The 13,376-nt window shown below is 41.4% G+C and overlaps 1 protein-coding gene and 1 long non-coding RNA gene across 9 annotated transcripts in view; both read right to left on the bottom strand.

Annotated features, from left to right (window-relative positions):
• LOC131457135 (uncharacterized) overlaps window positions 1–1,243 on the bottom strand; it is a 160,633-nt gene extending 159,390 nt beyond the window's left edge. Inside the window, exon 1 of the long non-coding RNA XR_009239985.1 lies at window positions 1,051–1,243. This is a non-coding gene — a long non-coding RNA (uncharacterized LOC131457135). The remainder of the gene's footprint in view (window positions 1–1,050) is intronic.
• Window positions 1,244–1,933: 690 nt separating this feature from the next.
• Window positions 1,934–13,376, bottom strand: part of dock4b (dedicator of cytokinesis 4b) — a 100,535-nt gene continuing 89,092 nt past the window's right edge. For 3 of the 8 annotated variants that reach the window (XM_058623927.1, XM_058623931.1, XM_058623929.1), the window contains 6 exons: window positions 12,437–12,518; window positions 11,382–11,491; window positions 9,593–9,665; window positions 6,966–7,082; window positions 6,260–6,324; window positions 1,934–4,133 (listed from right to left, as the gene is read on the bottom strand). In XM_058623927.1, coding sequence (XP_058479910.1) covers window positions 3,678–4,133; window positions 6,260–6,324; window positions 6,966–7,082; window positions 9,593–9,665; window positions 11,382–11,491; window positions 12,437–12,518 — 903 coding nt within the window. In that variant the 3' untranslated portion in view covers window positions 1,934–3,677. The remainder of the gene's footprint in view (window positions 4,134–6,259; window positions 6,325–6,965; window positions 7,083–9,592; window positions 9,666–11,381; window positions 11,492–12,436; window positions 12,519–13,376) is intronic. The other 5 variants (XM_058623928.1, XM_058623935.1, XM_058623930.1 and 2 more) reach the window with 3 other exon arrangements.

Here is a 13,376-nt window from a genome sequence, read left to right on the forward strand (position 1 = left end):
ACCGTTCAAGGTGCCTCAGTCAAGCAGCACAGTTTAATCAACCCATAACTGTTGTATGGATTACAAAGCTGTCTTCAGATCAACTGCAGTGGCGGGGGAAACAGGGAACTTGTGAATGTGTCTGTCTCCTATGATCACACACCAATACCTCATCTACTGCCTCTGAACCACGAGTAAAAGTGCTTAATGTAGTGGGTTTTAAGGATGTGACAAATGGAGTAGTTGACGAATACTTTGGGTCATGGGTCAAAGGACATAACCCTGTATTTAATTTAGATGTGTTGAAATTGACATACTTTACATTACATGTCATTTAGCAGACGCTTTTATCCAAAGCGGCTTACAAGGGAATTGAGTACAAACTGCCAGGGGTGGAGTTGAACTTGCGACCATGAAGTCTTTGCAAACAGGGTCTTAACCACTGAGCCACTCCACTCCATTTGTAAAGACTTTGAAGGCAAACTGGTCATGTAATTTATGGTTGATATAATTAGCCTTTTTTACATTTGTAGACTAATTTTTACCTAACATTATCTTTAAGTATGTAGACATGCTAGGCTGTGAAGAGGCACAACTTTACTGTACTATTGACTGCCAGTGTTAATAGTGCCAGCATAAATATATATATTAAATTAAATATTAATTAGTAGTAGGCAAGCTAACTCCTATTTATTTAATGTTATGGGTTACTGGGTAATTAGTACACGAGCAAACTGTACAAAAATAAACCGAGGGGAAATGAAGGCCGGTGTTGTGCCGAAAAGAGACTGCTTGTCGAAAAACGACTGCTTTTTGGTAATGCTACCAAAAAAGCTAGGCTAAGGCACAGGCCATGAAGTATTTCCATATAGGGTATACAAATATGAAAAGGCTAACCTTATCCACTACTAAATAAGAAGCCACAAGTAGCGTATTTAAAACACACACAAGAAAATGTATATATATTCCCCTCCTTTTCAACAAAAAGTGCCCTTTTCCCCTGCTAGTACTAGCAACGGTTGGGCGTAACATTAAAGACCAAAGACCAAGATGAAAAGAAAAATATCTCACCTTGTCAACATGTTAAATCCTCTTTGGTCTGGTGAAGGTTTATCCAGAGTTGTAGTTTCTCATGAAAGATATTTTTGACATGTAACAGCCACACTAATACCGGTGTAGATAATATTAATTATGGCTAAGTGGCTTCACATGATTTAATTAGCAACACCTGTGAGGCAGTGAAACTGCCGGCACTCTGACACTGAGGAAGCTTAATGTAACTCCGCCCTCATGAACTTGATTATTTACACCTGCGATTTTCCTCCCTGGCCTGGCAAAAAAGGCTGCTGTGCAAAGAGCCCAATTGTAAATGTGCATTATTGTTATTATTTTTGCTTTGCTATTATAATTGAGTGTTTTCAGTGATTTCAGAAAACTGGATTTTAGTTTATGTTATCTGTTAGTTTTCAATACAACCAGATTGCTGGATTATCAATAAGAGAAAAATGTGCAAAAACAGCAGGACTGCGGTGGTTGTACATAAATGGAGACAAACTTTTTTTACCTCTGTTGACAGCTATCTTCCATCCATATCTCCCCTCCAGATACAGATAACGTCCATTTCCAAGGATCTGCAAGACCCATGGATTTGTCTCTCTCTTGGTGAGAGTGATATATCACCACCCTCCATTTTTAAAATTCCCAGTCTGTTCCTGTCCATTCTATTTAACAAGAGGAAATGCTGACTTCTAATAATGACAAATTGCCACTTTTACTCAGTTATCCGAGCCATATCCATCAGTAGGGATTCCAGCAAAATGGTTACCACTAGGAACTGTCAGTGTATTAGAATGTTTGCAGGGGAGAACTGGTGTGTTGTTTTTTTATCTGTGAATTAATAACAGAAAAACTTTATTTATAGCATCAAAAACTGTGATGTCTCATAACGTGGAAATATGTCTATTAATCAGTTTATTGAACATGTAAATGTGTTAGGTGCCATGACGCATGATCTTAAGTTTTTTTTCTACACTCACAAAAAACCATAAAACTTTCAACATTTATAATAATCATTTGCTGCTTCAACATTACATTCAAAGCTGTAAATTGTTATAGCTACATTTTGTTAAAAACACAATATTTACATTAATTGTAATACACAAATTTTTATATTTGGCATACGTACATTAATCTCATCATATAATTTACAGTTCCTCAAGAAACGTACAAACAATACTAAAGCTACCCTCCACCCCGCCCCTGCCACAAAAAGCTTGATGAATATTTTATACCAACATTTCTGAAATCTGCCTGCCAAAGACCAACTCATTTCCCTGCAACAATGCAATGTAATTGAACCGAGCAATAATAGTGCAGTCAACTCACGTCCATTTTTTAATCGAACAAAGTAAAGTCTCAACTGTACAAATATTTGACAATGATTAATTTGTAAATATTTCTCCAATAGAGTCAGTCGTCATGTGTTTTAAGGTCACCGCTGACAGTGAAACGCTGATCCAATAACTGCTTTGTCAAAGGCTTCTCAGTAACAGTACAGATGATAAAATATTAGTTGTGCTTATCTAGAATTATAATGTGATCAGTAGATTACAGTTTAATTAGGACAAGTGGGTAAATGTTTAATATGAAATGCTTTCTTCAAACTGTCTCTTTTGAGCTGTGCATTTCCAAACTTCATGATTTTCAGGTCCCAGTTATATAATTAAAAAAAAGAGTTGGATTACAGCACGTTGTACAAGTTCCTTTGGCACAATACTTGGTAACCACCCCTAAAGATCTGTTGTCATTTACATCATGCAGGAGGATTAGGGTGTGTTCACATGAATCACAATGACCAATGGTAAATTCCAGCTTCTCAGCATGCAATTGCACTTGTATTTTTGGTCCAGTATCATGACTTTATTCTATAATGGAGCCAATTATTAAAATGAAGAGGGTTACTTTACAGTTCTGCAGTGGTGGAAATGTACCATCAAACATTTCAATGTGGAATTAAAAGAAGTCTTAAAATTGCGGTCAATGCTGTGCTGACAAAAAAAAAAAAGGCTTAATGTTCCTGGCACAATAGAAGATTAATTAAATCAGAACACATTTCTGTCTCTTTTGTGTACCATTGATTGTGTGACTGTAACTATGAGAACACACCCATGTCTACTACACTCCACTGAAATGTGTACTCAAGGCCTCTAGCACCTTTTATAGCCATATCGTATACAAATGTACTGAGTTTTAAAAAAGAAAAGAAAACGTGCAAGACTCACGGATAAAAGACTCTATTTCCAATACTTAAGGCAAAAACAATTTTCATATATACCAATATACATATATTTGAGATTATTACATCTATCAAAACCGTGTTCTGGTAAACATATGTTGCGACTGACCGTGGCGCCCTACTGTGTATGTACGAGAGCTAAAAGTGCGGAATGACTGAGTCAAAGTCAATGCAATGCCCTCTAGTTAATACAAAAAAGATTTTATCTAACAATTTCATCAGTTTTCTTTTGTTGACTGCCTGTTAATGTAGAGGCCTGTGTCTTTTATTGGAGTGTAGGTCAGGAATGCCAAACTGAAAATCACAAAAAACAAGTGAGTGGCCAGTAGAAAAGTGCAAATTACGCCAGTGTGTTTCTTTCACCTCCTCCTGCAACCCCCAGACCTGGACCCTTAACCAGCACCTATAGCTGAGACACCTTCCTGGGCAGAGGCCTTGGTCTTGGGACCCGAGGGTCAGAGGTTCCCTCCAATTTCATGCTGCCTGTGCGGAGCTGGTGAGGCTTGGGTGGCAGGGCTGGGGGGTCCGTCTGTGGGGGAATGGAGAGACTGTGGGGCAGTGGCACAGGTCTGCGGGGGTTGTTCCTCTCGTACACACTGTAGGGAGGCGGCGTCTTGTTCTCTCTGCGGATCGGCTCGTCGGAGCTGCTGGAGATGGAGTTTGGCAAGGTGGTGGGTGGAGGCAGGGGGTGGGACGGGTGGTCACCTGCAGGCAGCTCGGTGCCCGAAGCCTCTGATACACTGCACCGACTGAGGGAGGAGATGCCACTGCTGTAGCTGCCAGAGAGGACGGGTGAGCTGGAGACCAGGCTGGCAGGGTGGCACTCGGTGGGGGAAGGGGTGTAAGGTGGCACCGTGGTCTAGTAGGACGAAAGGAATCACAGGACATCACAACCTTCTTTACTCATGTCACATTTAAAGAGCAGTTCAACAGATAGTGAAGTTGTTTTTCTGAAGAAAAAAATGACTACCAGAATGAGGGAGAAAGATGATTTAAGTGACTTTGAATGTGGTATGCTTGTTGGTGCCCAACAGGCTGGTCTGAGGATTTCAGGAACTGCTGATCTACTGAGATTTTCTCTCACATTTACCTCTAGGGATAACAGAGAATGGTCCAAAAAGGAGAAATTATCCAGTTCTCTTGGCCAAAATGTCCAGACTGGCCTGCCTCCTGTGTACCTAATAAAGTGGCCATTAAATGTAGTTTCATTCAAAGAATAGATTTGGTTTCAAAAGTATCTATTCCATTTGCTTCCTATATTTAAATTGGATAATCTAAATTTAGTTTTGGCACAGTTTGTGCTTAAATATTCATATAACCATCTTGCATCTACTTTCCTGCTGTATACAACATGAGTGCTGACACAGCCATAAAACAACAATAAATACTTGGGGAAAAGGGTGGAGGGGGAAGTTGATGAACAGACTGTGAGGGCTGGGTTTTTCCACTCCATCTACTGGTCCTGTGCACTGAGTTGAAAAAACACAATATGCTGCACTTCCCTCCTCAAAAATCCAATCCCTTATCAGAAATGTTTTTCTAAGCAATTACACCATGCTACAATTACGTCTACTTCATCTTAATTGGATCTAGCGGAGTATACAATTGATCAGTAAGGTTGTATTGTTCATGCTACAAGGGGCACACACAAAAGAGCTTTTCCATTTGACATGCACAACTGGACAAACATTTTCACATTTGAGCTAGCACAAGAGGGATATTTAATACAGTGCTGCTGACAAGCACTGTGAAACTTTTGGTCCAGTCTTTTAGAGAGAGAATGGCTACTGCTTAATATCACTTCTACTTCTGGAAGGAGAGGAAGTGCAGCTCTGACAGGCTGCAGGTTGTCTACTGTCCTGGGGTTTGTGGTCTAGTAATGGGCCCCTGGCGGCATGGACTGATGTGTGTGTGTGCGTTCATGCGCCAGATAATGGGGCCTGCTGGAGGTCCGTGGAGGAACCGTGTCTGGTTGTGCCGTGATGGGCAGCTTGGTACTTTGCTCCCGGCCTCTTCCATTGCCACAACACACTCGCGCGCAAATGTGACGACAGGCACACACCTAACCACACACGCACACTTGTACAAGAAGCTGATTGACAGAGCATGCCGAGCTGTCATTCACACTTTGGTTTCCAGAGTTGTTCTCTCACTCTCTCTGTCCCTCTCTCTCTCTCTCTCTCTCCCTAACACACACAACCACATTCTTGGTAGCTGTCACATGGAAGAGGACATCACACCCGCAACAAAGCTGGGAGCTTAGCACCGTTACTTGTGACAAGCGCACAAAGAAGATATCGGTTGGCAAATAGACAAAACACAATTCTACCCTCATTAAGAGCTCACTCTGTGCTTAGTTAACCTTTGCTGGGCCCCTTCTGTTTCTGCAGACTGGTATTCACAACTAAGAGGCTAATAAACAAAACAAAAACAAAAAATCAATGCTTGGAAACATAAAGTGTGTTTAATCCATACAAAAAACTATTACTGATCTACTAAGGTCAGAGATAAATACATCCAAGCACATCTACGTTGAGAGATGCTAAAGAGGATTAGAGTTAAGGTAATAAGGTAAAAGCAAAAAAACTTCAATAGGGTTCAACTGACAAGTACATGTCAAGGTCAAATTAAGTTTTTTGGATGTTAAATCAAAGATCAAAGATCAGTTAATACCATGAATGCACTCCAGCCAGTGCCATTTTGGGACAGTCGTGTCGTAAAGACGACAGCATCAGCAGCAGTGGAGCAGTTAGCGGCCTCAGTGAACAGTAATGCAAAGCTCCCTCGCCTTATGGTCGACAGAGAGACGGATAAAGACCCTGGAGCTGGCCACTAAGACTTTAGTAATGCAGGATTAAAGGCCCCGAGGCTGTCGCTAAGCAAGGTCAGACTGCTTCAGGGAAAGAGAGCGAGAGAGAACCCAAGAATAACCCAAAATGTCGAAACCAGTGGACAGAGGAAGTGAGTGACGGAAACATAACGCACCTTTTGTGGCGATCTGGACGTGGAGACAGGCGACTGTGACCTCATGTTTTTAGCTGAGGAGCCTGCTGAACGTCAGAGAGGAGACAGAGAGAGAGAGAGAGAGATTAAAATTAGAAGAGTATTTTCTTTTGCACATATGAACACGGAGAGAAAGAGGAGGCCAGCTGCTTAAAGCATGAACGAATGAAATATGTGCTGATGTTCTGCGGGTCCTTCAGGCTGCTTTGAGCTGTTTCTCCACCCGACAGCTGTTGCTGCTCTATCCAATAGGTTCAAGAAAAAGAGGTGTGGGGGGGAGAGAAAACACTCCATCTGTTAATGATGCTGCTGGGCAGTGCTGTGCATCAGAAAGTGGCAAAGATGTTACGTCTGAAAATAAGTAAATAACTAAAACCCAGTTTGAGTTGATGGTGGAGTAATCTGCTGTTGAGATGTAAGGACGTTCATTTATCAGGGGGACTGGGGGGAAAAAAAGACAAATCCAGGAATTGACTAGAATATCAATATCAACTGGCGTTAATTTCAGTTTTCTCAGAAGTGCTGGCGTCGTCTTGTGTGTGAGCAGAAGCGAGGGAGCGGCGGCTCAGAGCCTCAGATGGGGGGAAAAAGCCAAGGAGAGTTGGATAGAGCACCAGGTGTCAACAGTCAGAGAGGAAAATTAGTACCACTCTTCACTGGAGGACGCAACCATGATAGGCCAGTTTACCTGAGTACGGTGGCCTAGGAGGTACAGGAGGGCCTAGAAATTTGCCGACAGAGTCAGAGAAGGATGTGGGGCTCTCTTTGACACTGTCTAGGCTCCAGCTACTGGGGGTGGGTCTCACTTCACGGTGCACAGAAACATCACAAGTCACATCACAGGTTATGAATTAGAAACATGGGTAACACAGTGGAAACAAGTGGAAACATGACAACATGAATGATATGTAATGCACAACAGGTGAGCAAAATGCTTTAAAAACAGACGGCAAAATAACTTCATGAAAGCATGGGATTAAAGTAGTAATCTTCAGGAGCTTTAGGCCTCACCAACTATACAAACCAGGTTCAGAAGATCCACAGTGTAAATCTTCTACCCTTGTATCCTCTTCTGCTCTAATATACTCAGCCTCGCTTGAGTGTTGCATTTTTTTCCAAAGGGAATCTCATCCATCCGCCCTTTCCTCCTCCCTCTGCAGATTAAATCACTCTGTAACACCTTCAGCCCTTTTCTTCTCCCATTATAATTATGATGGCCTCTATGAGAGTCTGTCCCTGTGACACTTATAAACTGCATATTGTTTAGACTGCACTTACTCAAAATGTCTAATGCTGTCATCCTCGTAGAGAAGACAGTCTCGTCAACGTATGGCATTAAGTTGTAGTTATTTTTGCCTCCAATTAAACGACTCACTGCCAGAGACATGACAGTGACATGCCATATTTCTGCTCATTAGTGCTACAGGTCAAATACTTTTTTTGCATTTAGGAGCACAAAATGTTGCACATTCAAAACTTTGTCCATGGGTAGGAAACGAAAAATACACGAATAAAATCTCTTCTGTGCGATGCCACACAATGCACATTCAGTGTGAATAGCAGAGCAATGCATTCACCCGACACTTTAAAACTTTAAAGTAGAAATAACCTTCTTAATTTTAAATTAACTCACTGCTTGTGATAGGAGTGTCAGACTGTCCTTGCGCCGTCTTTGGCTTATGGGTCAGTTTTAATCAAACTTTTAGTTCTCAGAGCTCAAGTGCAGACGTTTCTGCAAAAGACCCGAATTAACACCCGTGTCTGTCCAGATTTAATCTATGCACCGAGGACCTTGAAGGACGTCAGAAAAAAGGTATTTTGTCACCATTAGCATAGTTATGGTCAAAACATGTTTTGTGAGGTCACACTGAAATTTGACGTGAATTTCTAACGAGAACCGAACCAAAATGGTCTGAAGGACAACCTGAATACATAATGTACATAATGTGGCATAATAAATAATGGAACCAGACAATTTTTTACGATCCTTTCATAATTTAATGACACTATATTTGGTATCCAGTGTTACAGGTTCAAGCCTGGAGATGTGTTAATTCACACTTTCATTGAGTCACAGGTTTTGTGCAAATTCTCACACCCTTTGTCATTGTCATATGCAAAAAAGGCGTGATGTCACCGCATTGTGGCAGTTCATCTAACGCTCACAGATCGCGCTCGAAAAGACGCGTTTCTGAGCGAGTCACAGGGAAACTTTCACTTCCAAACACTTCGCACTCACATGTTGAGGCGTCTCTTCCGTACACCTCCCTAATTACTTTGCAAACGGCTTTGGAAGCTGCTTCTGTTTTGTGGCTGAGAGCAGTATATAACAGAACAGTATGTGGGGGGGGGGGGAACTGCACATGTTCTTTTTATCCCCAGTTTGGAGAAAAGCAATCAAACAGCTCAGGATTTTTGTTTTAATTACGCTTGAGGGAACTGCTTTCACTGTCAAGTCATGTGTATATTCTTCCTACAGGACACAGTGTTGACTGCGCTGGGCGAAATGACAACCTGGGGGTTTAGCGACGAAATATGCAACACTTATGAATGTGCACTAGTACTGCAAGGATTGACACTTTATTATTATCTTATGCCGAGGCCAGGTGAAGTGTAATGTCGTGACGACATATTCCTGAGACTCTGTGGTTAAATTGAAGGGCTGCTACCGATTTCCGAGGTCCCAGTTTGATTCAATTTCTCATTCCATTTAATATTGATTCATTTAAAGAGATTTCAGTTTCCATACCAACTTTACTTGGTTATGAAATACTTTTTTTTTTTTTTGGATCTCTTAAACCTGGTGGATCATTAAAAATAGACAGGGTCAGGTGATTACCAAATTGTCCAGCAGAGGGCGCTGCGAGCACAACATGAACCTTGAACTTGGCCTGCCCTTATTAACTGAACAGTCATCTATTGTCTTCAAATCTCCTCTTGCAAGACTTGGCATGTATTAAAGGACAAACCCAAGGATTTTACGAGTTGATAACGGACTTTTCAAAAGAAGATAAATATGAATCGGAATATAAACCAAGCCGTATAAAAGTGTATGCTAACTGCATGTCTGGACAGATGACTACCACACCGGCAAGTGGTTTAACTATATATATAATAAATATATAAAACCTGTTGCTGTGGTGGTTGCCCCTAAATTACTATGTTGCACCCTAAGGAGAGATTGGAAAAAAGATGTATGGGTAGTAGTGGACACATGCTGGGTTGAGTTGTAATGGGAGGATGAACATATAAAAATGTGAATACATTTAATAAAGAGGTCGCTGCATGGAGGTAAGATGTTAAAAGGTGTTTTACCTTTATCTGGCGCAGAAAGGTTAGGGTCACTCCTCGGTAAAGTGGTATCACCTATCTGATGAGATGGAGCTCTCTGCACACAAGAATAAAGGAATAAGCCCATATTACTGTCAAATCCGTGAAGTATGAAACAGTGTAACGGTAGGTAAATATCACCTCTGAAGCACGCAGGGATAAATGAATATTGGATGGCACAAAATAAATATCATGTGGAGTTTTTTTTTCCCACTGACAAAAAAAAAAAATCCAATAGACTGTGGGAGATACAGACGGATACAGAAGAATGTGTAATGACCAGCATGTCTCGCAGCGTTTGAGATAACTGTAGGAGTGGGTGAGCGCTCCCGCTGTCCTCAAAAATAAATAAATAACACACAGGCTCTAATTACACGTTGCTCTAATTACGGTGCAAAGTATAGAAGTGATCAATGTTTGCAATAATCCATATCCCATTAACAACTAGCTGTGTTTCACCGTTCAGACTGGAATAATTGTTCGGAACCTCCCACATCAATTCATCTGGTGACTCCAAGCGACTCCTCTTGTTCAACGCAAACAGGATAAGGGAAATAGGTGAACTGCGCCAGGGAACGTTGACAGTAAGAGATGTACGGCTTTGAGCAGCGGCTGCAATATTGTTCTCTTACAACAGCTCTCTCACCGAGGATGGGGGGGGGGTGTGTGTGTGTGTGTGATTGCGTTATGTACTGCCCTTCAGCAGGAGAACAAACTGGAATATCACGTTGTTCTTGTACCGTGGCAACATCAGCGCGTTGTACTGGGATGTGTACGCGGTGTATTTTTAACCGAAACGGTTTCAATGCTCGGAAAAACATCCAGGAGACATTTTACTGTCAGAGAGAGCGAAAACATACATTGAGATAAAATGTTAAATACAAAGTGACCTTGTTTTTTTTTTGCCCCAGAGTGTACTTAATGGGGCAGCTGCAGTGAAGGATAAACATGCCCACGAGGTGGAAAAAAAGACCCCTCGTCTCATTTTGTGTTATTCCAAATCACACAATATTGCACTGGGGTGACGGGTTGAGATAATGACCAAAAAAGAAGGAACTATATATAAGGTGGCTGGATTTATACAGTAATATAAAAACATTTAAAGCTGCAGAGGCTATTTTCTGAACAGAATAAGCTTGGTAACTGGATGTTCTTCACTTACTTTATATATATATATATATATACAGTATATAGCCACAATTCAGGTTTTGTAATGATGATTCAACCTTGAATAGTGTGTCCAATAAAACTGTCTGTGAAGAAATATGTTTAACCACCTGGAGGAATTGCTGTGGACAGGTTTTTTCCCCCTGTAGACTTGCATATAAAAATGGATGTAGTCTTGTGGTTTGAAAAACATATTTATTCCCCTTTATGCAATTCACGGATTAACGCAGCATGACAGATTTTTGCAACCAGAACTTTCCAGACGTCACCCGCAATCAGGCTTTATCATCTGTTTTGCTCTAACTGGGGGAAGCTAATTGACAAAAGTGACATTACGTGCTCAGTGACTGAGACCGATGAATCGTTAGGAAATTGTTTGTCGACGTTATCAAGTGAGACGTGGGCTCATTTGCCTATAGATGTCCATTCAAAATGTGTTATTTGAGTGGCCCCCTGGTGGCTAACCACCACTTACGTTCTTTTTTTCTGGGCTTTATTTTTCAAAACAGAAGACTACGTTCCGTTTTCATTTACAGTCAATGTTTTGACCATCCCCATTTGCATGTGAATGTGTATGTGTGTGTGTATGTGTGTGTGTGTGTTTTACCTGTGCAGGGTCCAGGGGGTTGGGAAAAATAGCGCTCACGGGCCTCTCTCTCGGAGACAAACAGGTGTTTTCTCTGGAATGTTTGTGTTTCTCCGCCATTTGGGGTGAACCTGGAGTGTACAGTGGGAGATAATACGGGATTAACACACACACAGACACACAAAATGGCAAATACTGGCCGATCTCTCTTCCTTTCTTGAGGCTTTCACACTATTCTATTCCACAACACAGAATCCCACACATGCAAACACTCACTCAGATCATTTTCACAGCGACTGTGTACATTTCAATCCCAGAGTAAATGCAAAAGCACTTGGAATACGATCACATGTGTAGAAATACCATCGCTGGCTCTCATTTAGAATAGACCACGCTCACACCAATTCTCTCCAGGTAGACCGAAGCCCTTTTACAAGGATGCCACCTACTGCCGTCACCTTGCCAAAGGGGAGTGTACACACCTCCATAAACATCTTTATATATATGTTCTTAATTTTTATCATGTGAATTAGGCATAAAAGATGTCAGCAAATTTGAACACATGCAAGATAATAAAGTGGAAAAAGAAAGTGTTATAAATAAATGATATTCCCGCGCTGCTGTAGAGGCAGATTTGGACTGATGAGGCTTGGCTCGGCTTGAACAGGAGACTGTGTTGCAGTCCAAGAGGCAAACACCACACAGTTGTTTTCGTCTCTTACTCTCACTTGCTTCTCCACCGCGTCTATGTTTCTCTCAACAGCATTTTGCCCCGACGTCTCAGCCCATTTCATTTTTCATCTTGGCTCATTTCGTATTCTCTCCATTTTTCAGTCACTAACTTTCCATTCAAGCCTGCCTCCTCATTGTCATCCCTCTTTTTCCCCCACTTGCCTCCAATCTTCCTCTCCTGCACGCAACCCTAACTGTCATCTAATCTTGCTGGCCTCAGCAGAGAAACTCTGCTGTCTGCTTCCAACTGTGTGACTCACTTTGGATTAAAATGTTTGTTTAAAAAAAAAAAGGCAGTTTACAGTGTCTAACGCAGAAAGACGTGTCATTCCACCGAGTCTCACCTCTGGCACTGGAGGGGGCAGAGCTGGTGACGTTGGGCGAGGCAGAGTGGTTGGAGCTGAGGCTCGAGGTAGACGGACTGGGCTGTAGTTTGAACAGACGACAAAGACACAATCCGCATTATCGTCACGAGAAGAACATCATATAAATTTAATAAAATGATGCACAGTGTTCCACATACATCATCACTCTTCATTAGCATTTAGTTACTCAAATTACTCATAATAATGCAAACTGAGTGATATTTGCTGACTGCGTTTCAGCTTTAAACTCCACGTTCTACCATCCTGCTCCTTTTTATTTGTTCATATGGTTGTTGTTGTCATATTTTTCTTGTTTTGTTCTTGATTTTGCCCGGGGACACAGATGGATAATCTGGCATATTTAGGTGTTTCTGTTCGTTCATGTGCAATGTCTCTACTCAAGCAAACAAACAAATAAATTGCTGTCACTGACAGTAAACCACACTTTAACAGTTATAGCTAGAATATGTTGTACGTAAAAAAGTCCAGCATACATTGCTGAGTTAAATATTTTAAAGTATATTCATGGGAAACCTAAAGAAAAAACCCAGGATCGTGTCTCCATTATGGACACTTTTGTACATTGAAATGTACTTTCAATGTACAAAAGTGTGAAAACACCTTTCCGTAAAATTGTGCTTGATCTATGGAATAAAAGCTATGCTGATCAAATCTAACATTGCAGTAGAGTCAGTCAGATCCTTTATTCCCCCTGCGTTTTCCTCTGCCTCCTGTAATTCCAGGCCTGCCAGGTGCAGCACGCAGCCTGCCAGGAGTTGTCAGCAGCTTTCTGAATGGGCCAAATCCAGTTTAGATTAGTGCCCGACTTCGGCATACTCCCCGGACGGACCACACGGAAAATTGTGTCCTTATTTGATGTAATCTCAACAATTTGCTTGGCTAGACAAGGCTCCAAACA

The sequence above is a fragment of the Solea solea genome, chromosome 3 (assembly GCF_958295425.1).
Source record: "Solea solea chromosome 3, fSolSol10.1, whole genome shotgun sequence".
Classification (NCBI taxonomy): domain Eukaryota; kingdom Metazoa; phylum Chordata; class Actinopteri; order Pleuronectiformes; family Soleidae; genus Solea; species Solea solea.